The sequence below is a fragment of the Mustela lutreola genome, chromosome 17 (genome assembly GCF_030435805.1).
Source record: "Mustela lutreola isolate mMusLut2 chromosome 17, mMusLut2.pri, whole genome shotgun sequence".
NCBI lineage: Eukaryota > Metazoa > Chordata > Mammalia > Carnivora > Mustelidae > Mustela > Mustela lutreola.
This window is the reverse complement of record NC_081306.1, coordinates 4,122,493-4,146,314: the sequence shown is the minus strand read 5'-3', so window position 1 is coordinate 4,146,314 and position 23,822 is coordinate 4,122,493. Positions and strand designations below refer to the sequence as shown.

Sequence of the window (23,822 nt, the reverse complement as noted above, 5' to 3'; positions counted from 1 at the left end):
AATAGGGGAACGTCAGGCAGCACTGCTTGAATGGACAGGTGGCTGGAGCGGATCAGTGCTTCCCACGGGAGGAATGTGAGATGACTTTAGGTGGCACCCAGATAGATGTTTTATGTTTTAGAAGGTATTTATTACAGGGTGTGTTAGAAGAAAATACTACGCAGAGAGTGAGTTGACTTAAAGGAATGTTAAATGGAGCACGTGGTTTGTGAACGACATGAACATTTTAAAAGCAGTAGTTGATTCAGTGAAGACTGAGAAAGGTCTTTATAAATCTGAGATTTTGGGTTCTTTTGGATTTATTTATTTATTTATTAAAACTTTCTAAGAGAGAGAGAGAGAACCTGTAGGGAGGGAAGGGAAGAAGTCATTTAGCAGGCTCCGTGCCCAGTGTGGAGTGTTAAGACTCTGAGGTCACAACCTGAGCCACAACCAAGAGTTGGTGGGCCAACAGTCTATGCCACCCAGGCGCCCCTAATTCATTCTTTTTGTGTCCTGCAGTCACTGGCACATCGTGTTAGAGTTGCCATTACCTTTCCATGTGGATGTGGTCAGTCTTCCCTTGTGGTGTGGCTGGACAACTGCACCTGCAGCCCCTGGCTGGTTCAGTCCACATACCATTTGTGGGCCATTTGAAGAAGGAGCACAAATCCTGATTGCTATTCAAGAACCATCCATCCATACCTTCTGATGAGATCAAGAAAGACTCAGTAACACAGCCTACATCTCGTGGCTCCAGAGCATGGGAAAAAATCTCAGAGGCGATGATAGCCATCTCTTGAGAAAGGCAGCCTTGCTATTGCCCTTGGCAGCATGAAGGTCAATGTTGTGTGGAAAGTGAAGGCTTAACCAACTCTTATCAATCATGTCGAAAGGGAAAAAGACTTAAACCAACTGAAAGGGAGGATTTAACCAACTCTTAGCAATCATCTGAAGCCTTTCATTCTTTTCAAATAAGTCTAAACAGCTTTTTCATAAGCAGAAAACTAAGATTCTAAGCAATTAAAAAAAAATTAACAAACTGGTGTGTTTCTTTTTTCAGTCTTACAACTGATGGTGTCTTAGAATGAAATGTAGCATATGGGTAGTGTAGAAAAAATTGTAAACAAATTAAAACACACACACACACACACACACACACAGAGACATGAGATGTCTCTGCGGCTTCTCCTGTTTCTCTGCTGTTCTTCAGCCTCCCTGTCTAACTGCTGCTACTGGAACATCCAAGGCACTTCCTTCCCAGAGCATTTCTGTCTGCTACTCGTCCCGTCCAGAGTGCCTTCTGCACAGCTTTCTCCAATTCTGTGGGACCCTTTTCAGAGAGGCCTGCCCTCTGACCTTGTCTGATGCAGGTCCTTCATCCCCCATGCTGTTGTCCTTCATCTGGCATAAGCTCTTACTTCTCTTTGTCTCTATCTCTTTCCAGCGTTCCTGCTGTATTCCCAATGCCTGGTACTTTGCAGACACTCAACAAGTATTGCTTGTCTGGATCAATAGGGCTGGCTGAGGTCAGATACAGAAGCTGCTCCGTGTCATCCAGGAGAGGGCAGTAGGAAGTCCAGGGAGGAGCTCCTAGAGGAAAGCAGCTTGGTCAGCTTTTCAGCAGGTAGAGCTGCTCAGCGGTGGAGCAAGTGCTTTCTTTGTAGGGCGTGCTCAGGCGGTGGCTTGGTGTTGTTTGAAGGGTTCTTGCCCTGGATGTCAGCGTTGACCAGGTCATTGGGAAGGCCCCTTCCAACCTGACATCCATGTTTGAGGACTATTCTCACTGGTCTATGGGTCTTTCTCAACTGCAGATATGGCTCTTACCACTAGAGGGTACTAGGTGATGCCTTTGAGGATAGTGCTCTTCATACCATGAACGGTGAGAACCCAATTTTCTCTCTTTTAATTATTGAAGTATAGTTGATCTGTATAACAATATGTCAGTTTCAGGTGTGCAGCATAGTGATTTGACACATCTATACGTTACTCAGCGCTCACTACGATTACAAATAGTCACCGTCTGTCACAGTACAGTGTTATTCCAGTATTACTGACGATATTCCTAACATACTTTTCATCTTTGTGAGTTATTTATATAAGCAGAAATATGTACTCTTATTCACCATCACCAGTTTCGCTCCCCCCACTTTCCCTCTAGAAATCTCTAGGTTGCTTTGTGTGTTGAAGAGTCTCTTTTGTTTTGTTTGGTTGGAGAAGAGATTTTTCATGGCACTTATACCCCGAATACATATTTCAATGACAGCTTCACAAAACAATCTTTAACTCTTAATGCATACTGATACTTTCTGTTTAACTCTTGTCGTCTGCATTTTATAAGCCCAGGATTCGCAGACTATTACATTGATTTTATGATATGGGTGGGTCACAATCTTTTTGTTTGAAAAGCACTGTTTCAGACAATGGAATATGTTCACCCTTGTAAAACTCTGTGGGTCAGTTTGCCTTGACAGTCTGGGCTTGTAGGTAATTGTGTCTCTTCGTGTGTACTTGATGTGTTTCTGTGTTGAGTTGCTGCCTTGTGTAGCCGAAGGTACGTGCTTCCTATGGGTCTTTGCTGTAGTGGGCACATGACCATCTGTGGGAGACTGGTGGGGACATGTACAGGATCAGCACAGACCATAGTCAGGGCAGGAGTAACCCTTGTCAGTGTATATAATGAGAACATATGTCTATCTGCTTCTGGAACTTAGAACCTGGTTGGGTGAAAACACACACACACACACACACACACACACACACACACACCCTACCCCTTTCATCTTACTCACCAAGTGAATAGAAAGGAGATAATGTGCTCAGGATAGCACTTAGGATGTTTGAGGCTGTATGTAACAGAAGACCATCTGCATTTGATCTATTTATTACATTTAAGAAAAGATTTGTTTATTTGATAGAGTATTGGGCAGACAGAGAGAGAATCCTGAAGCAGATTCTCCACTGAGAATGGAATCTGATGCTGGGCTTGATGCCAGGACCCCGGACATGACTTGAGCCAAAACCAAGAGTTGGCCGCTCAACTGGCTGAGCCACCCAGGAGCCCTTCCATTTAGTTTCAGTAATAAAGACATTTAACTTCCAGATAGCCATTGAGGGCAAGGGCCAAAATGGCTTCACGTGGCCTTAGGGATCCAGGCTCCTTCCACTACTTCTTGTTTTCCTAAGACTGGTTCCTTACACTTGGCAGAAGACCTCCACTGGTAAGCTGGGCTTTTGCTTCTGGTTTAGAACACTAACCCCTTGGTTCCTTGTAATATAGACCGGGGAGAATTTAGGCTACCATAGCATTTTCCAGGTTGTGTAGACCAGAGTTCAGGCTGCTGCACCAGTTTCTAGGTTGTAGCTGTTGTGTTTATTGGTTCCTGGTTTTCCCACTATGACCTTCCTGAGAGATGTGGAAGGACTGGTACCTAATACAGAGCTGGGGGAAAGGCTTACGTAGTCATTTGTGAGTTTTAGGAAACAATCTTGGATTTCCTTTCCTATGGACACAGAACTTGTGGTCGAGCAGAGTTGTCTGACTGGCTCTTGCCAGTGAGTTTGCTGAGGGAATAAATGGTGGCAGGTCTTCTAGGTGAGGTATGAGGTGAGGTGCTGTGCTGTGCAGGGTCCTGGGAAAGGAGTTGGGCACCTGAGCAAAGAGAGAGAAGAAATAGCTGCTGGGGAGGGGTGGGGCGATGAGGAGCACCGAGACAGACGACTGAGTCTGCTGAGATTCGTAATGGAGTGTGAAACATTCCTGTGTTGGTCTTTGGAGGTAGCTGATTGTCCTTGACCTGGTTGTGGAGAATTGGGCTAGAACCTACTGACCTCGACTCACCTGCCTCCTTTCCTCCCTTCTAGGTTTGCAGTAAGCCTTGGCTACTGGCATGATCCATACATTCAGCACTTTGTAAGACTGTCTAAGGAGAGGAAGGCCCCCGAAATTAACAGAGGCAAGTGACCCCCTCCTTCCCAACGTCCCCTCATCAGCCCAGAGGCCTGAGGTTTTAGGGATTCATTCTTCAAAATTGAGGGTTCCAGTGTTCACTCTCTCCAGGGGCATATGAAAGTGCTCATTTCCCAACATCCTCACCAACTCCATGTATTAGGAACCTTTTCATTGATTTGTGAAAATCTGATTCATGAAAAATGGTATCTTAAGTAGTTTTATTTTATATTCCTCTTATTTTAGGAGTGAAGCTGAAAATCATTTTTATATGTTTCAGGCCATTTACATTATCTTTTACTGTGAACTGTCTGTTCAAGTAAGGAATTCCTTTCTTGGCCTTCTTAAAGTGATAGTAACACTGTTAGGCTCTGCAAGCCCTTTCTGTCAAGGCAGTGAAAGGATTTGAGAGGGGAGGGTGACTCATTCCCAATCAGATTGAGAAATTAGCCAAATGACCCCAAGTGCTTGGGCATGCAGGGAATCCTGGCCCTAAAGATGGAGCATGTGGGTAGATTCTGTAGGAAATGCAAAGAAAGTTTAAAGTGGTGGTCCCTGACAGTAAGGACATGCTCCTTACTTTGAGCTGAAGGTGAACCAGGCTTTAGAAAGATGGGGCCAGGCCTGCCTAAGAGGCCTGAAGCCTCCGTCCCGGGCTCCTGAGGCAGCTTTCCTAACCGGAGGCAGGGATGCCCCCTTGGAGCCCCGGGACCTGGGTGCCCCAGGCAGCATGTCAGCGGCCTGCCTTCCTTCTCTCTCTGCCTGGGCTGGCATCTCCATGTTGTGGCCCAGATAGGGTGTGGTGAGCATCTTTAAAGTTTTTGTTTCAATATCCAGTCTGTTGTGGATGATATTCTGTAACATACATTAAAAATGATTTCCTAGAGTGGAGATGCAACATGGGGGGTTAGGAGGGTGGAAGAATAAATGAAACCAAATGGATCGGGAGGGAGACAAACCATAAGTGACTCTTAAACTCACAAAACAAACTGAGGGTTGCTGGCGGGTGGGGGGTCGGAAGAGGGGGGTGGGGTTATGGACTTTGGGGAGGGTGTATGCTATGGTGAGTGCTGTGAAGTGTGTAAACCTGGCGATTCACAGACCTGTACCCCTGGGGATAAAAATACATTATATGTTTATAAAAATAATCATAATAATAAATTATTTTTAAAACTCTCAAAAAAAATTATTTCCTAGAAACATAAAATACAAGAGACACCTAAAATACAAGCTCAAATTATTTATTGGGAGAATCAATAGACCTAGAATTCCTGTATCACATTGTGGAACATTTCTATTCCTTTTTTAAAGATTTTATTTATTTATTTGACAGACAGAGATCACAAGTAGGCAGAGAGGCAGGCAGAGAGAGAGGGAGGAAGCAGGCTCCCTGCTGAGCAGAGAGCCCGATGTGGGGCTTGATCCCAGGACCCTGAGATCATGACCTGAGCCGAAGGCAGAGGCTTTAACCCACTGAGCCACCCAGGTGCCCCAATATTATTTTTTAACATTGTGAAACATTTCTAAATGCTACTCAAATTTTGTTCTTAAAATAGTTAAAACTTAAGCAGCAGGGTTTTATTTTATTTTATTTTTTAAAGATTTTATTTATTTATTTGTCAGAGCAAGCACAGGCAGACAGAGTGGCAGGCAGAGGCAGATGGAGAAGCAGGCTCCCACTGAGCAAGGAGCCAGATGTGGGACTCAATCCCAAGACACTGGGATCATGACCTGAGCCAAAGGCAGTGGCTTAACCAACTGAGCCCCCCAGGCGTCCCAAGCAGCAGGGTTTTAGAACTCAGGTTTTATCTTCCTTTTCCCCTCTTTTATTTCTCACCACCTTTGCTCCAGCTCACCACTCTGTAGCTGAACAAGTCCGTTTATTAGGCAACATTTACTTGTGCTTTCCCCTCTCCCAAGTGGTCTGTCAAGGCCGTTTTATTTATTTTTGTTATTTATTTTAAAGATTTTATTTATTTGAGAGAGAGAGAGAGAAAGAGTTGCAAAGCAGGGGCAATGGCAGGCACAGGGAGCAGGAGAAGCAGACTCCCCACCGAGCAAGGAGCCCAAGGGGGGCTCTGTCCCAGTACCCTGGGATCATGACGTGAGCTGAGGACAGACTGTTAACTGACTGAGCCACCCAGGTACCCCTGTGAGGCCATTTTCTAAACAGAGGCTCTACCCACACAGGATGGAGATTGCAGAAACATGGTAAGAAATAAGACTTTCTTTTTTCCTCTGTCATTTGTCCTTCCCGTTTCCTGTCCTCAAAATATTTTCATCACGATCTTGGAATTTTGACATTTTGCAGACTCTTGAGTGGCTTGCACCTAGCTGTAAAAAAGCACATTTCCCAGAGGAATATTTAGATCCAATGTCTTGCTATAATATGGTTGTCTCTCATATGTAAATTTAAGGGACATTTTATTTTTAAGATAGTTAATTACACCATTAAATAGATTGTACTTACTTTGGTTCTTGCCACTTTAAATTTTAAAAAAAGAGAATGTAAAAGTCCTGATTTCTCCCATGAGTCCACAGAAAAATCACTGACCTCAAAGAAGAGCAGCAGAGTCCTCCTGTGCTCTCCTCTGCAGGGATGCTTTCCGACCTCACTGAGTGAAGGCTTGTCTCTGTGTCTCTCTCTCTCAGGATATTTTGCTCGAGTCCATGGTGTCAGTCAGCTGATAAAGGCATTTCTGCGGAAGACAGAATGTCATTGTCAAATTATAAATCTTGGGGCTGGGATGGATACCACCTTCTGGAGACTAAAGGTAAATGAACATTTGCCCTCTTCTTTCCCGAATTGTTTCATTTGTAAAGGTGCCTGGCTGGTTGAAAATGTTAAAAATATATTCAGAGGGAATGCAGTGACTGCCTGTCTCGTGCCCCTGTCCCTAGCTGCTTGGGCCTGCTGCCGCCTTTAGACACGTACTTGATGTCACCGGGGCCCTGGTGAAGGATGGGTGCCTGGCTTCTCATTCTTTCCTGTTACAAACTGGGCGTCAGATAAAAACCCTTGTAGATGTGTCCTCCGCACGTGTGAAAGACCCTGCCAGTGGGATTGTGAGCCCCAGAGCCTCTGTGTCTGCCGTGTTGATGATCATGAAGATTTTATTGTCATCGTGACAGTGTCTACAGTTTAGAGATGTGCAAGGCTGGTGATAGTGATATGACACAGAGGCCTTTCGTAGCTATTCCCTGATTTGATCCCTCACCTGCTCTGTTAACGAGCAAGCATAGGTATAACTACACTCACAGGAAACGAGACGGGTCCGGTTAGTGGCAGTACCAGGAGCGAATAGACTGCAGGTACCGCAAGTCCAGGTCGCTTCCCTGTTCTCTGTCCAGAGCCTTGTGCTTGCTCAGGGGGGTCTTTGTGGTCCGTCAGTCGGTGGTGCGTCTCTCCCTCAGTGACCATGGTGTGGTGGAAGGAGCTGGAGCAGAATGCAGGGAGGGAATGTGTGCGTGTGAGCAGAAGCCACTGGAGGAATGCCTCTTCTAGGCCCCACACCCTTTCGAATTGGTCCCGGGGTTTGGTTTCTTCCCCTGTCAGTAATGGGTTAATAATGAATAAATCTGACATTTTTCTTTCCTTTCAAGGTACTTGAGACTTAGGTACCCCTTCCAAGAAAATGGCTATCTGTCCGAAGTGAGGAAAGCAAATAGCACAGGGTAGGAAAGATACTGTGGAGGTGTTTTGTTTGATAATCATATTGCTCTAAAGGGGTTTGTTTGTTTGTTTAATTTAAGTTTCTTTTAAAAAAAAAAAAAATGCTTGTTTGCGTTTCAGAGCCTAGGTGGAAAAGGCCAGATTTTGCCTACCCACCTGTCTTTGTTAATAAAGTTTCATTGTAACACAGCCACTCCCATTTACTTAAGTCTTCTCTATGACTGCTTTACCAGCACGACAGTGGAGTTGAGTAGTTCGAGGAGAGGCCATCTGGCCTGCAAAGGCTAAAATACTTTCTGGTCATTTGCAGCAAGTTTGCTAATCCCTGAATTGAGAGATCTGTGCTTCTAGACAGTGTGGAGCAAATTTTGTCTGCCAGTCTCATGGTCTCATGCACCTTCCACCCTGGGTGGTCCCTGGGCTGCACCAGCAGAGGCTTAGCAGTGGGTCACAGGCTTTCTGCTTGCACCACAGTGGGAGCTTGTTCTGTGTGATCTGTCTGGGACTGAGGCCCCATCCTGGGTGTCCTCCACGCCTCCTGTGACATGCCAGCTCCTGAAAAATAGGAGTCAGATGCACTTAAGGAATCCCAGAACCAAAACTCGAAGTGTCACTGCCGCAGCCATTTTGTTCCTTTGCCAAAGCCCAGAAAGAAGATGTCTGTTCCTTAGAGGCTCCAGGTGTGCCTCTGGATAGCTTTCCCTCCACAGTGGCCCCTTACTCAGAATTCTTCTGAGGGTCAAGTATCTGATACCTGTGTACCTGATACATGACTCACTCCCATGATGACCCTGAGATCATGACCTGAACCAAAATCAAGAGTTGGCCACTCGCTCGACTGAGCCACCCAGACGCCCCGAGGGAACGCTCCTTATAATAAAGTAAGAAGTCCAGCACAGGACATAGGAGTGTATGCTGTCCTTCATTTGCTTTCAATCATTCTCATTTGTCTTGGAATTTTATTTTATTTTATTTTTTTTAAAGATTTTATTTGTTTATTTGACATAGAAAGAGATCACAAGTAGGTAGAGAGGCAGGCCGAGAGAGAGTGGGAAGCAGACTCCCCGCTGAGCAGAGAGCCTGACATGGGGCTTGATCCCAGGACCCTGAGACCACGACTTGAGCAGAAGGCGGAGAGGCTTAACCCACTGAGCCACCCAGGCGCCCTTGTCTTGGAATTTTAGACTCTCCTTAACCTTTCCTATGGTGGGAGTAACATTCTGGAAGGGTGTTGTGGGGTATCCTAGCAGAAGTTACGTCCTCATCTTCCCTAAACATTTCCTCGCAGTAGCCTCAGCCGGCTCGTCCATCGCCACGTTCCGCACCAAACCAGGCATGCGTGGCAGCTGTGAGTGTGAACGGTGGGGATGGCCCGGCCTGTGTCTTCTGAAGCACCAGGAAGTGGTCTTGTTCTCTGTCCTCCTGTCTCCCTCTCTCCCTGCCTCTCCCGCAAACCAGACCCCCTGAGATTTTCCACAAGGGTGGGCAGTAGCTGGACCCACAGTTCTGACGCTCACCCTTCGGGGTCCCCTCCTTTTAGGAAATGCTTGCTTGTGATTTCTGTCCCCATCATGCTGACCCCGGGGTCAGTCTCTGCTTCCCGTCGCGGGTGACTGTCTGCATTCACGGTGCTCTTGCTGTGCAGCGGCTCACGTCAGAAACGGGGGTGTCCTCCCAGGCTGCAGTAGCGACACCGCGGCCAGACTCTGGATGCAGCACCTGGCTTTGCTTTCATCTTTTCCCCTTGAGCAAACTGGCTCTGTATTTCTGGAATAGAAGTACGGGTGGACACGGGTGTTCAGAGAATACATGGGGTGGGGGGGTGCCGAACAAGTCAGCAGGTGCGGAGCACCTTGTTTCATGCTAGGCCGTAGGGTCGTGAGGAGCTGCTGCAGGTGACACACAGGGTGTGGTAGGAAGAGGCCAGAAAGGGGTGTCGCTGCAGCTGGGGGTTGAGGAGAGGATGCGTTCAAGAATAGTCATCAGAGGGACGCCTGGGTGGCTCAGTGGATTGAGGCCTCTGCCTTCGGCTCAGGCCATGATCCCAGGGTTCTGGGATTGAGCCCACATTGGGCTCTCTGCTCAGCGGGGAGCCTGCTTCCTCCCCTCTCTCTGCCTGCCTCTCTGCCTAGTTGTGATCTCTATCAAATAAATAAATAAAATCTTTTAAAAAAAGAATAGAATAGTCATCAGGGCTGAGTGACTGGCCATGGCAGACATGGAGAGAACATGCTAAGATGGCCAGGGCGTGACCAGGCTGGGACACAGATGGGGGATCGGGGCCGTGAGTGTGTGTCTGTCTCTGTGTGGGTGTGTGTACCTGCATGTGTGTGTCTGTGTCTCTGTGTGGGTGTGTGTACCTGCATGTGTGTGTCTGTGTATCTTTGCATGTATATCCTAGCCTCTTTTGTCTCTGTGTGTCTCTGTGTGGGGTCTGTGTGTCTCTACATGTCCCTGTGTGTGGGTCTGTGTAGATGTGTTTCTTTGACTCAGTGTATGTGTTTGTGTGTTTCCGTTTGTGTGTCTGGCTTTCACACTTTCTTTACTGCAGCCCACAGTAGAAATAAACGTACAGCCCAGGACAGGGTGCACATCTGTGTACACATGTCAGTACATCATAAAAGCCCACCCATGCCGCTTACTCTGGCAGGTCCTGCTGTGAGTGCCGCTGGAGTATTTATTTCTACAGGACTCGTCACGGCCCTGTGAGGTGCTGTCCCTTCTCTACTGTGTGGATGGGGAAAGCTTGGCCCAGGGAGTTGAGTGACTTCCCAGCACCTTGTAGCAGACAAGTGGCTGAGCTGGGATCTGAACCCCATTCCCCGGCTCCAGAGTGCCTGCCCTTTCCCCGACCACACTCTCCTCTCACAGGAAAAAGTAAATGTAGCACAAACAGTGCTTGCCCTCACCGTGGCGGGTGCTTTGTGATATTTGCTGTTGTGTCCTGTTTGATCCCCCACTTGCTGGCCCCACCCCCACATCGGTTTCCTGAACCTCCCTGATCTGTCTCCGTCTGCTTTTTGGCAAAGTCCATTAGGTCCTACTTCCCCAGGGCCTCTCAGTGCCTCCCTGTCTCCATGCCAGTGGCGGCTCCCCCAGTTCCGGCTCCCCATGACTTCCTCCCTGGACCTTCTTCCTGGACGGCTGTGAGCACCTCCTAACTTTCATCCTCCGTCCGTTCTCCACACGGAGACTGAAGTCACCTGAAACATGCATTTTTCACCATATCGTTCCTGATTTGGGCCCTGAAATACTCTGTTGCTGTTTGGGGCTTAGTACTCGGTGCATGAAGAGGGTCAGTAAATGTATGAGGGGATATAGAATTAGGAAACTTACTGCGTATTTTTCCTCAGGATGAAGATCTTCTCCCAAGAAAATATTTTGAGGTTGACTTTCCGGTCATAGTCACGAGAAAGCTACACAGCATCAAGTAAGTGTGGCTTGGGCCAGACAACAGAGCTGGGTAGATTCAGAGGCAGCGGTTAGTAGGGGGCCGGTCTGCATGCTGGGGACCTCACTTTAGGGGGCTCTTCTCTTGGACCCCCTCCCCACTTTCTTGCTGGCCCTGGCATCCTCAATCCAGCCTGTGGAGCAGTCTTCCAAATGCAGTACGCCCTCCGTCCTGACAGTTCCGTCCGTGAGCATCGTTTGTCTGAACCTTGAAAAGAAATGACCTACAGGACTTTGATCATCTGAATTGTTCTGTGTGTTTTGTCTCCTTCCTTATCTCCAGGGGATAGAGAGGTGCCCGGCCCAGAAGGGACGCGTAGTAAATATTGTTTGAGTGAGTGATGAGGAGGCTAAACTTGGGCATTTACTGCATGTGAGATATTCCGGGTGCCACCCTGAGGTCAGGTTTAAGAAGTTTGCAGAGCTGTTGAGGACGAGTCTGTGACTCTCTTGTGGGTTTTTTTTTTTTTTTCTTTTTTCTTTCTTTCTTTCTTTTTTTTTTTTTTTAATATTTTATTTATTTGACAGAGCAGAAGAGCAGGGAGAGTAGAAGAGGGAGAAGCAGGCTCCCTGCTGAGCAGAGAGCCCAATGCAGGACTCATTCCCAGGACCCTGGAATCATGACCTGAGTCGAAGTCAGTCGCTTAACCAACTGAGTCATCCAGTTGTCCGTGCTCAGAGCTCTTGTGGCATCATGCAAAATGGGATCGGGGGTCACTGAATGGGACCGTTCAATGCTCAGAGCAGACTCCTGAATCCCAGTGGGGAAACCGAGGCTCAAAGCAGTGAAGTGAATTTCCCTCAGGGCACCTATGGAGGAAGGGGTGGAGTTGAGATTTAAACCCTGGCCTCAAGCCAAGGTCAGGGCTTCCTGGTGGTTTTAACTTGTGCTCCCTTCCTTCTTTCTAAGTGATTTAAATAAAATGCTAAGTCTTATATTTAAAAAAAAAAATTTTAATGAACCTAAAAGTTTCAGTTCGTCCTTCAGAGATGTCTAGTTCTCATCATTTGGAAATATTTTTCAAGTATGAGACTGTTTTAGTTTATCCTATTAAACACTCTTTCACTCTTTCCAAATACAAGATTCTGTTACAGTAAATATGCTTTTTAGTTGCCGCCTGGCATCTAAGACTGTGTATCTACAGAGGAGGATCCAGCTTGGTAGAACCTCGCATGAAATAAGAGTAAGTGGGCTCTCGCTTAAGCCCAGAGGTGGCTTCTAGGCTGGAAAAGGCGTTGACCTTTGTGTGTGGTTGTTGGGATAGAGGATTCAGGTCTTTCAGGTCTGATTTTTGGCATATCCTGGAGGAGAGGACTCACCACATAAATGTTACTGACTTCAGGTCTGTGTAAGAGTCGGTTTTCCAGATAACTGTGAGCAGTAAGCACTGGGTTATACATTTTGTTGGAGAAGAGGCAGGAAACTAGAGATGACTTGGAAAACACTGGAACATCGGGCAAATTCTCACTGATCTCTCTCGAGTGATTTCTGAGTGTTCACTATTTCCTGATGAGATTGAGAGTGGACATCCAATTCAGAGTGTCCTGCTTAGTGACCTCCCCTGAGCCCCGATCTGCCGAAGTGTGACTGCATGTGCCCAGGGCCAGATGTCACAGAGCAGAAGGCCCTGGCCAGTGAGTGGCCCTTGCTTTGAACAGGAGCATGTGTTGCTATTTCTGGAGAGGGTGTTTGCAGTTTTGCTGAATCTGAGCTCCTTGCCTCATTTCTGTCTTTCCTATCTTCCCACAGAGTCAAGCCTTTCTTATTACAACCCATCATAGAATTACATTCAGAGGACCCGCTTCAAATCGGCAAGTACCCTTCACCTACGTGTTACAGTGTAGAACTCCCTTTGCTTTCTTTCCCCTTTTCCTTTGAAAAGTGTGTGTGTGTGTGTGTGTGTCTGAGTCTGAGCCTGCATGTGTGCGCCCATGATGTCACAGGTGTATACTTCTCTGATACATCTACACTGCATCAAATTTACAGTGAAGGAATTTAAAACAGATGTGCATAGGTCTCTATTCTTCAGTCTTTACAGAATGTTTCTCAGTGATTTGCAGAAGAGGCAAAAATAGATTTTTTCCAAAGATTTTCTCCACTTCCAGTTTTCCTTGGGAGCATCCATTCCGGCAGCATCGGACCCTCCGACCCATCCCCACCGCTCCCCGATGTCTGTACCTGACCTGCTCTGCTGATGAGGTCTCCTTCTTGGCCCTTCTGCTCAGGTTTTCGTCCTCACATTTTAATTACGAGTGTTGCCAGCAACACTCTGCTCACCTCTAAGCCTTTTGAACCCAGGGAAACCACTTCCAGAATGTTCCATCGTTTTCAGCTTGTGTCTGATGGAGTAGTTCAAGGGACTTCTTAATTGTTGTCAGGAGACATGCCCAGAGAGGATGGTCTTTGTGGTTGGTGGACACAGATGACACAGGAAACATCAGACAACCAGACAGGCCTCTATGCAACCACAGTGCCGTACTTATGCACCTAGTGAAGAAACTCCCCCAGAAAGAACATCTCCCCTGTCCCTTGTTTCCCTCCTGTGAATTGTAAGTAGATCTTCTGCAGGCTTTGCCGTTTTTTGACCTAGCTGTTTTCTCCACTGTAGCTGTCACAATTCTTTGCATATTGGGTGACTACTTGGATCAGGATGATTACTGGTAATAAAAGAGCTACCACTTTGCATTAGCTTTGATCCATCAGTGCAGGAATGTATGAAGTAGAAAGTAAACACGCTCCATAATCTGTCCCCCCACAGACAGCGTTCAAGGTGTTTCCTCCTGTGGATGAAGAGCACAGAGACAGATAAATATCACACATGAGAAAACACACACAGAAAGATAATCCAGTGCCTGGCATGTCCAGGGTTCCATACATTTTTGTCGAGAGACCATATATATACATTGAATGAATACATAGGTTGTAGTTCAGTATATATCTGTTGAATGAGTGAATCTGTATTTCTCAAAAATCAGTAAATTCAGGTGTCCTTTTAATAAAGTGAATCATTTATACGTCCTGTTTTGTAGCTAGCTCGCTCCTTCTGCAGCCTAGAGACCTGTGACTATCTTCATGTTGTCATCTGTAGGTCTGTCTCCTCATTTCTGATGGCTTTCTAGTTCTCCTCAGCGTGGAAATTCCATTTTCCTTAATGTATTCAGTACCGATGGTCCTTTAGATCCCTGCGTGTTTTATGGTATTCTCTTAAGCAGTGCTGTAGAAAGCACATGTACACGTGCGTATGTGCGGGAACTGCTGGCTCAAGGAATTGTCCCTTGTGAATTCTAATAGCTACTGCCAAACCGTTCTTCGAGACCTTCTTTACTGGTTTGTATTTTCACTGAGAGTAGATGAGGGTTCTCTTTCCATACACCCTAACACTGGTTGTTACCATTTTTAAAATTCCATTTTAAAACCATCAAACCTATTAATTTAAAAAATGTTAAAGAACTTTGTGCTAATGGAGTATTCTTCCTTCCTTGTACTGGCCTGCTTGATTTCTTTGTAAATGTCCATTGGAAATGTTGCGGTTTCATTTTCTTTTCAATTTCTGGGAATCCTTTAGAACATAGGATATATTCTTTTTTTTTTTTTTTTTTTTTTAAGATTTTATTTACTTATTTGACAGAGATCACAGTTAGGCAGAGAGGCAGGCAGAGAGAGGGTTGGGGCAGGGGGAAGCAGGTTCCCTGCTGAAGCAGAGAGCTGGGTGCAGGGCTCAGTTCCAGGACCCTGGGATCATGACCTAAGCCAAAGGCAGAGGCTTTAACCCACTGAGTCACCCAGGCGCCCCAAAGATATATTCTTTGATCAAAGTCCCTTGTCAGCCTTTTTTGGGCAGATTTTTTTTTTAGTCTTCTGCTTGCTTTTCAACTGTGTGTTTGTGTCTCAGACACATTTTCTCGCCCTTTGCTTTGTAGTTTTTGATCTTGCCACCATATGGAGAAAGGAAAATTCGAATAAAAATAAGGGAAATATAAATATGAGTGAAGACCTGAGAAAAATCATAGGTGATCATAAAGCTGGCACAAATGTCATCGAAATACTACCCTGCATCATCTAACCTATGAGGCTCTGATTATAAGATTCACCACTATTTCTTTATGATTAGGAAAGGCAAAGTGTTGGTAAACTGGAATGTGCTTGACTGTTCGATGCAACCTGATTTCAGGAATGTTAAAGTAGAAAAAATATGCATCTTGGAATTGACACTTTTGTTAAGCTGAATTACGCATGGAGTGGAAAATTCCAAGTACATAAATAGGCACACAGTGAAAACTCAGAAGGAGTAAATCAGGTTCTCTTACTCTGCCCTTAAATCCTCTTGCTGGTTGGGATCCACATGGTTAAACAGGTCTATGTCTGCCTCCTGATTTTCCTTTTGACTACAGTAATTGTGAGCTGGCCACTTGTCGTGCTGCAGCCTGAACATGCCACGCTTACTGTCACCTTCGGATCTTCCGCTTCCTTCTACCATGAGCCTGGAACTCTTTTTCCATAATTTTGCTTGCCAATCTCCTTTAGATCACCTCTGTCTTAGCTTAGCTACTGCCTCCTCTGAGAAGGCCTCCATGACCACCAGGTGAAAGACTGAACCCTGTCCCTCCTACTCTTTTTTTATTTTTCATCACCTTTTATTTGCTTCATAGCACTTAATACTCTGATATCCTCTTAATTCTTCCTTTCTTTAATGATTCATTGTCTCTCTCCCTTCTCTGGGGCAGGTAAGCCTCATGAGAGATAGTGACCTGTCTGTCTCCAGTTCATCACTGTGTCCCCAGCACCTGGAACAGTGCCTGGCATGCAGAGATTGTTGATTGAATAAATACACACCTGAATGGCCAAACGAACTAATGTGTTGGTATTTTTGTAGTACATCTCAACTCTTTCCTTTTTCGAATGAGAGAGGGAATAACTCACTCCATGCACACTTTTTAGCAACATGTACATTATTTGCAAGAAGGTACACAAGTGTTTGGGAATCATTATTGGATCTCATAATAGGGCAGATGTGCCTTCATAGTCTTTATATTCCTTTTGCTGCTTGGGGATTGTGGCACCTAGAGCTCTGACTTTGGGTTTCCCTGCTTCCCTGATACCTAGCAGGCTCCTAGGAGGTATGTCTTTTAGCTCGTGGTGTGTAGCTCAGTGTATTTTTGTCAGCTAAATGGGGCTATCAGCATCATGAGGGTGTTCAGACACACTATGGTTTAGCCCCTTTCCCTTTTTCTACTGTGACCGCTCAGAGCCAAGAGAACCTGAGCTATTTATTGGCAACAATATAGGATGGCTGTTGGATATTCCAGTTCCTTCCATGGTTTATACCCTTGAGGGAGCTGAGCAAGCAGTGCTTCGCCTATACTACCAAGCAGTTTTCTTTTAATTACAATCCATTTTTAAAACTTTTAATTGACGATGTTTTTAGGCGTACATAAAAATAAGCCTGTGAATCTCTATGTATGCAACACCTAACTTTAACTATGACCAACTTCCTGTATCAGTGGTTCTAAAAGTGTAGTCCTAAACTAGAGGCATCAGCACTGCCTAAGCACTTGTCAGAGATACAGGTTTCTTTTTCTTTTCTTTTCTTTTTTTTTTTTTTTTTTTAAGATTTTGTTTATTTATTTGACAGACAGAGATCACAAGTAGGCAGAGAGAGAGGAGGAAGCAGGCTCCCCGCTGAGCAGGTACCCCAATGCGGAGCTCGATCCCAAGACCTCGGGATCACAACACGAGCCGAAGGCAGAGGCTTTAACCCACTGAGCCACGCAGGCGCCCCAAGATACAGGTTTCTAACTTTTGAAAGAATTTGAAAAAATTTCTACTTTTTTTTTTTTAAAAGATTTTATTTATTTATTTGACAGAGATCACAAGTAGGCAGAGAGGCAGGCAGAGAGAGAGAGAAGAGTTAGCAGGCTCCCCACAGAGCAGAGAGCCCCATACGGGGCTCGATCCCAGGACTCTGCGATCATGACCTGAGCCAAAGGCAGAGGCTTTAACCCACTGAGCCACTCAGGCGCCCCCCAAAAAATTTCTACTTTTGAACAAACTGCTAAATCAGAAACTCATGGGGGTAGAGCCCATCAGTCTGTTTTAACAGGCCCTCTGGGTGATACTGATGGCTGCCAAAGCTTGAGAACCACTATATAGACCATTTCATCCAAACTCTGCTGGAGTATTTTTAAGCAAATGTTATAATTTTATTTTACTTCGCTATGGAAACACTATTCCTTTAATCACAATATCTCACAGATTGGCACAACGTTTAGAAGCAGCCAGCCAATTGGTACCATTGTTTACATAGGCTTATCCTTTGACCTCCTAATTCTACTCATAGAGACCTACTTGACAGTTGCTTCATAATGTCTATAAAAAGATGTTCACTGCAGTGCCTCAGATGGAGAAAACTTGGAAATACCGTATGTCCGATAGTGAGACATTGGTTGAGTAAGTTGTTTTATCCACTCTGGAATGCTAGGAAATCATTACAGAGAATGATGTCATTGATATTACCGTTAAATAAGGAAAGCAGTTTTCAAAAAAAGAATTGGCCCTGTTTGGTTTTTTTCTGTGTGAGGTGTGTATGTATGTTTGTGTGAGAATGCGTTTATGTTATATATATGAGTTTGGGCACATAGAAAAAGGACCAGGATGTTCTACACAAAAATACTAATAGTTATCTCTGGAAGATGTGGTTTTAGTTCATTTCTACCCTCTTCATTCCTGATTTTTTCCCCTACAACGGAGCATGTATTTTTGTAATGGAGAAAATCAATAAATTTACTTTAATTTTGAAAAAATCATATCCATTGAAATTATAATTTCTTGATGAATTTTTGTTGAAATGATCATCTCTTCTTGGATTTGCAGATGGACACCTGTTGGATTCAAAGAGATATGCTGTTATTGGAGCAGATCTCCGAGATTTACCTGAACTGGAAGAGAAACTAAAGAAATGTAACATGAATCCACAGTGAGATTTTTTTTTAACCTCTTAATGCATTTGTGACTTCTTGTTCATACGAGATAAGGCCAGTTGAAATTGCAGCATGATACCTCTGTCCATTTTTTATTCTGAGATATTATCTCATTGCTACTGAGAGTGGTTTTCGGAAGTATTTTTCGAAGCAAAGTTCTCAATCAAGCCCGTTTTCACATCAGAATAATGTGCATTGCTTTTGTAACATACTGATGCCTAACATCATAAAATTTGAGAGAAGATAATTATATGCATAGAAACATGTAATTGCAATATGCAAAGTATTAGAATGCAGAATATAGAAAGAAAAGCTACTATTAAAAAAAAGTGAATCCCATAGGAAAACAGGCAAAAGACAGATGACAAGGTACCTCAAAGAAGGAATTGAATATTACATGAAAAGTTATTGAACCTCAGTATAATCAGATGGAACTCTATTTTACTCCAGCCACGTCAGCAAAAATATAAAAGTCTGACATTATCAGGTGCTGGCAAGGTTATATGAGAACAAGAATGGTCCTGCACAACTGATGCAAGTGAATTTGGGACAGTCATTATGAAGAACAGTCTGGAAGTATCTACTAAAATTGCAAGCATATATGCCATGTAATGTAGTAGTTCATTCCACTTTTGATTGTGTGTACCTCAGAAAGGTCTGCCTGTGCAGGGAGGATGTTCATCATGGGCACAGTTTTCAGTAGCAGAAAATCGGAACCATTCTAACTATCCATTAGGAGAGGAGTGAGTGAGCAGTATGTAAAAGGCATGACATAGATCAGCATGGAGAGAGCTCAAAAACACAATGTTGCATTAAAATTAAAAAGTCAAGTTGTAGAATAATATGTACAGTGTGATGATACCAAATGTGTAAAATCAAACCTTCAAAATACAGTACTTCCATGATTACATCTATGTATCACAAAAGTATTTCAAAAATGGGCCGGAAGGGTTCACATCAAATTCTTGGGAGCAGGTGTATTTCAGGAACAGTGGACGAGGGTGAGATATGTGGTTTTAGCACACTGGTACTGGTCAAAAGGAGATTGGAATTTAATAGTAGTGGAGGGTAAAGTCATGTCTAGAAAGTTACTGTTAGTGAAGATGACACTTTCAACAATATTGAAGGTAAGTAACTCAAGAGAGAGGTTTGAGGGGAAGGTAGGAGAAACAGTTATTTAAAAAATAAATTGGGGGCGCCTGGGTGGCTCAGTGGTTAAGCCGCTGCCTTCAGCTCAGGTCATGATCTCGGTGTCCTGGGATCGAGCCCCGCATCAGGCTCTCTGCTCAGCAGGGAGCCTGCTTCCTCCTCTCTCTGCCTGCCTCTCTGCCTACTTGTGATCTCTGTCTGTCAAATAAATAAATAAAATCTTTAAAAAAAATAAAAATAAAAAATAAAAAATAAAAAATAAATTGAAGGCAAAGATTCAGTGGCCAGTGGGGAAGGTAGGAGAAACAGATAGTTAATTAAAAAATAAATTGAAGGCAAAGAATCAGCGGCCAGTGATCAAAGAGAGTAGCTGTTAGGGAAATCCCTGGTAGAGAAGAGGCTATCGAGTGGACACAGGACAAGAGCCTTGGAGGGAAGGGAAAGCTGCCCTTCTTCGAGAGGAGAGGAAGGCGGCTGAGGACAGGTCAAATACAGGGGAGTTTGGGCTGACGCAGGGGAGGAAGGGTGGGGACTTAAAGCTTGTCCTTTCGGGTACATCTTTTGTTAAAGTGGTGATGGCTGTCACCTCAGGGCTTTGAAGTTCTTGTTTACATGTTTAGCCTAGAATCGTAAACCACGTTGTCATGGTCAAGATGTGCATATCCACATTTGCAGTTTTGGGAATGGCACTCACATACCTAGTGCTTATCGTCTCTTTGTCTGTCTCGCTGAGTGTTCAGAGAGCAGGGTCAGTGCACACTGTACATAATATGCCTCTTTTTTCCTTTGTGGAACACTTTAGATGGTTCCCAGATGGTAGCGAGCAAAGTGTTCTTCTTTCAGCAAAAGAGAAGTCTCAGTGTTCAAGGACACCTCTGGTTTTTTTGGGGGCATATTAACGAGTGATCAGTAGGTTGCTTCAAGCTGACGGTGCTCAACCTGGAGCCCTCTCAGAATGAGGCAAGCCCGAGTGTCGGAATCTCATCCTGGGCTCCAAGTGACCTCTCCTGCTTACAAGTATTTAGTAGGGGCAGTTTTTTTCTTAAACAAACCCCCCCACCACCACCACCAAAAGCCTCTCTGAGCCTTAATTTCATTTGTCAACTGGGGTAAAAACCAGTCCACAAGATGGTCCTGAAGATTAAGTTAAGTCTGCTGTGAAAGTGGTTGAACAGAATTGACAAATAGACTACAATCTCCTGTAGATTACTGCAGTCACCATGGTAACCAGTTGCCACCTACTGCCACTGTAGTAAGCCACCGTTGGAGCAAATCTGCTAAAAGATCAGGAAATAATCAGTTACAAATCAGGCTAGCTCTTGAAAGGGAAGTTTGCCTCACCTTTGGACATCTACAAAATGGATGAAGAGCAGTTGCTGTGACAAGTATTATTACGTATATAATTATCCGGAGCTTTGTTTGTGCTCCGTATTTTCCTTTACGACTGTCTTTGCTTTGCTTTCAGTTCTATTTTGAAAAGTATTAATCCAATTTTTAATATTACCAATGGCTGTGTCCTAGAACTACACTGAAAAATGTTAAACTTTCCATTTTCAAATAATTCAAATCTACAAAAAAGTTGCAAAAATCATACAGAAAATTCCCATATAGCCTTCTTTACGTGGCTTCCCCCTGTGGTAGTGTCTTAAGGACACTTTTGCATTAAAAAGGTTATTGGAGCTGTAGTTCTCTAACTATCAACCTGTTAATTGGAGTCTTAGAACTTTTCCCCCACTCATTCTCTTTTTCTCATCATTTCTGTTGATATAATCTGGGGTTTTAAAACTTAGGTTATTGCTATTTTTAAAAAATTATTTTTAATATTTTTCTTTCTGATTTTCAACATTGTTTGCAACTCAGACTTCATTGACTTTCCTCTGGATTTAGTGCCCTCAGTTTCTTTTTTTTTTTTTTTTCTCTTAATATATTTTTTTATTTATTGGACAGATAGAGAGAGAGAGAGATCACAAGTAGGCAGAGGGGTGGGAACAGGCTCCCTGCTGAGCAGAGAGCCAGATGCGGACTCTGGGATCATGACCTGAGCCAAAGGCAGAGGCTTTAACCCACTGAGCCACCCAGGTGCCCCCCTCAGTTTCTTTATACTGTGATCCAGTTGGGTACAGAGAGCATTTGGATATATATTCTCAAATAACTTGAATTATATACCATTTCATGGTCAAAGTAAAAGGAAAGAAGGAAACCCATGAACGGTAATGATCTATACTTGGTACTGTGATTAGGTCAGAGCCCGCACTTGTTTGGTGGGGAGCCTTTCTGGTGATAAAGAGTGTACACCCTGAGCCCAGGTGTACAACTTCTATTCTGACAGTAACATATACCATGTGTTTTTCAACTGCTTTCTTGGGTATTCGAGTTCAGACAATGTATTCGTGTTCAGACAATGTATTCGTTTTGAGAACCCCCACCAGTAAAAATAGACAAATATAACCCACCTGTGGCATGCCTGGGTGGCTCAGTTGGTTGAGCATCTGACTCTTTTTTTTTTTTTTTAAGATTTTATTTATTGATTTGACAGAGAGAGAGAGAGACAGTGACAGAGGGAACACAAGCAGAGGGAGTGGGAGAGGGAGAAGCAGGCTTCCCACTGAGCAGGGAGCCCAGTGTGGGGCTTGATCACAGAGACCTGGGATCATAACCTGAGCTGAAGGCAGACGCCCAAGCATCTGACTCTTGATTGTGGCTCAAGTCATGATCTCAGGGTCATAGGATCAAGCCCCATGGTGGGCTCTGTACTCAGCGGGAGCCTATTTGAGATGCTCTCTCTCCTTCTCCCTCTGTCCCTCCCCCATCCCCTGTGCACATGCTTTCTCTCTAAAATAAATAAATAAATCTTTAAAAAATTTTTTTTAGGAGAGCCTGAGTGGCTCAGTGGGTTAAAGCCTCTGCCTTCAGCTCAGGTCATGATCCCAGGGTCTTGGGATCAAGCCCCACATGGGGGAGGGTAGCGGTCTCTGCTCAGCGGGGAGCCTGCCACCTCCCCCCATCCCCACCCGCTGCTGCCTGCCTCTCTGCCTACTTGTGATATCTCTCTGTCGAGTAAATAAATAAAATCTTTAAAAAAAAATTTTTTTTTTAAAGTAACCCACTTGCTTTGTGAGAAAAATAGCAACCAGCCATGAGGAATAGCCATATTTAGGGGCAGAGAAAGAAAGTGGATACAGTAAAGAAGGAAGAGAAGGAGCAGTAAAAGAGCCAGGAATAAACCAGCAGAGCTCACATCATTCGGGGTTGTGTTCCCTTTTAAGAATTAAGGGTTTTAGAGATTTTTCTAGGAGTTTATTGCTTTTCTTATTTCATAATTTGTTCATTACTTCGTGTGTTGAATCAGAGTGCATACTAACCAATGTAATTTCCTTAAGATTGTTCGTGTTCTTGTCAATTCTTGATGGTAAAGACATATAAGAATTTGATTTGATTAAACAAGTATCATTATTTCTGCATTTGTCAGTCAGTTTTTAATGTGTAACAGAGTCTCTCCAACTCAGTGCTTTAGAAAACTTCCACTTTAGAACAGCTCACAACCTAGATACACAAGTTGCTCAAGGTTCTGTGTGAGTGGAGAGTTTGGGCTGGGCTTAGCCGGTTGGTACGTCTGCTGGGGCCAGGTATAGCTGATATCCCCTTAGGTTCACTATATGTGGACAGCAGGCAAATAGGATGCCTCATTGTATTGCACAGGGCCTCCCCTCCAGTTGCAAGCTAGCTTGGGTTCATTCCCATGATGGTTTAGGTTTCCAGGCAAGAGAGCCAGGGCCCCTGTGCAAGTGATTTTCAAGCTTCTGCTTGCGTTAAGTTTGCTACTGTTCCCTTGGCTAAAGCGAGTTCTACAACTAACCCCGATACCTGGGGAAGGAAGAGTCTCTGCATCTGGAGTGAAAGAGTCTGCTGTGTCACCTTGTCACCATGTGCAGGTGTGGTGGTGGGGGGTCTTATTTTCATTTAAATTAAGTTATTTAACAGACAGTGTGTTATGTGTTACTAGTTTCAGAGATGGAGGTCAGTGATTCATCAGTCTTCTGTAACACCCGGTGCTCATTACATCCCATGCCCTCCTTGGGGTCCATTCCCCAGTTACCCCCTCGCCCCACCTCCATCCCCTCCAGCACCCTCAGTTTGTTTCCTATGATTAAGAGTCTTTTAGGGTTTGTCTCTCTCTGGTTTCTTCTTACTTTATGTTTTCCTCTCTTCCTGTATGATCCTCATGATCCTTTCTTCCTCTCTTCCTGTATGATCCTTTGTTTCTTAAATTCCACATATGAGTGAGATCATATGGTAATTGTCTTTCTCTGATTGATCTAGTTCGCTTAGCATAATACCACTAATTCCAGGGCACCTGGATGGCATAGTCTGTTCAGCATCTGCCTTCAGCCCTGCCTTGGGAATCCCTGCTCAGTGGGGAGTCTGCTTCTCCCTCTGCCTCTCTGTTCCCCCTGCTTCTGTTTTTTCTCCCTCTCAAATAAATAAACTAACTATTTTTTTAAAATACCCTCTGGTTCAGCCACATTATTGCAAATAGCAAGATTTCATTTTTTTGATGGCTGAGTAGTGTGTGTGTGTTTGTCTGTCTTTCTGTCTTTCTGTGTTGTTTACATGACATCTTCTTTATCCATTCATCTGTCGGTG

At 44.4% G+C, this 23,822-nt stretch overlaps 1 protein-coding gene across 4 annotated transcripts in view; it reads left to right on the top strand.

Moving 5' to 3' along the window:
- Nucleotides 1–23,822, top strand: part of LCMT1 (leucine carboxyl methyltransferase 1) — a 55,567-nt gene that overhangs the window by 14,979 nt on the left and 16,766 nt on the right. For all 4 annotated transcript variants that reach the window (XR_009349083.1, XR_009349084.1, XM_059153997.1 and 1 more), the window contains exons 2-6: nt 3,844–3,935; nt 6,581–6,702; nt 10,955–11,031; nt 12,802–12,863; nt 17,923–18,025. Coding sequence is in view for 2 of the 4 variants with exons in the window: in XM_059153997.1 (XP_059009980.1) it covers nt 3,844–3,935; nt 6,581–6,702; nt 10,955–11,031; nt 12,802–12,863; nt 17,923–18,025 (456 nt within the window). In the remaining 2 variants the exon portion in view is untranslated. The remainder of the gene's footprint in view (nt 1–3,843; nt 3,936–6,580; nt 6,703–10,954; nt 11,032–12,801; nt 12,864–17,922; nt 18,026–23,822) is intronic.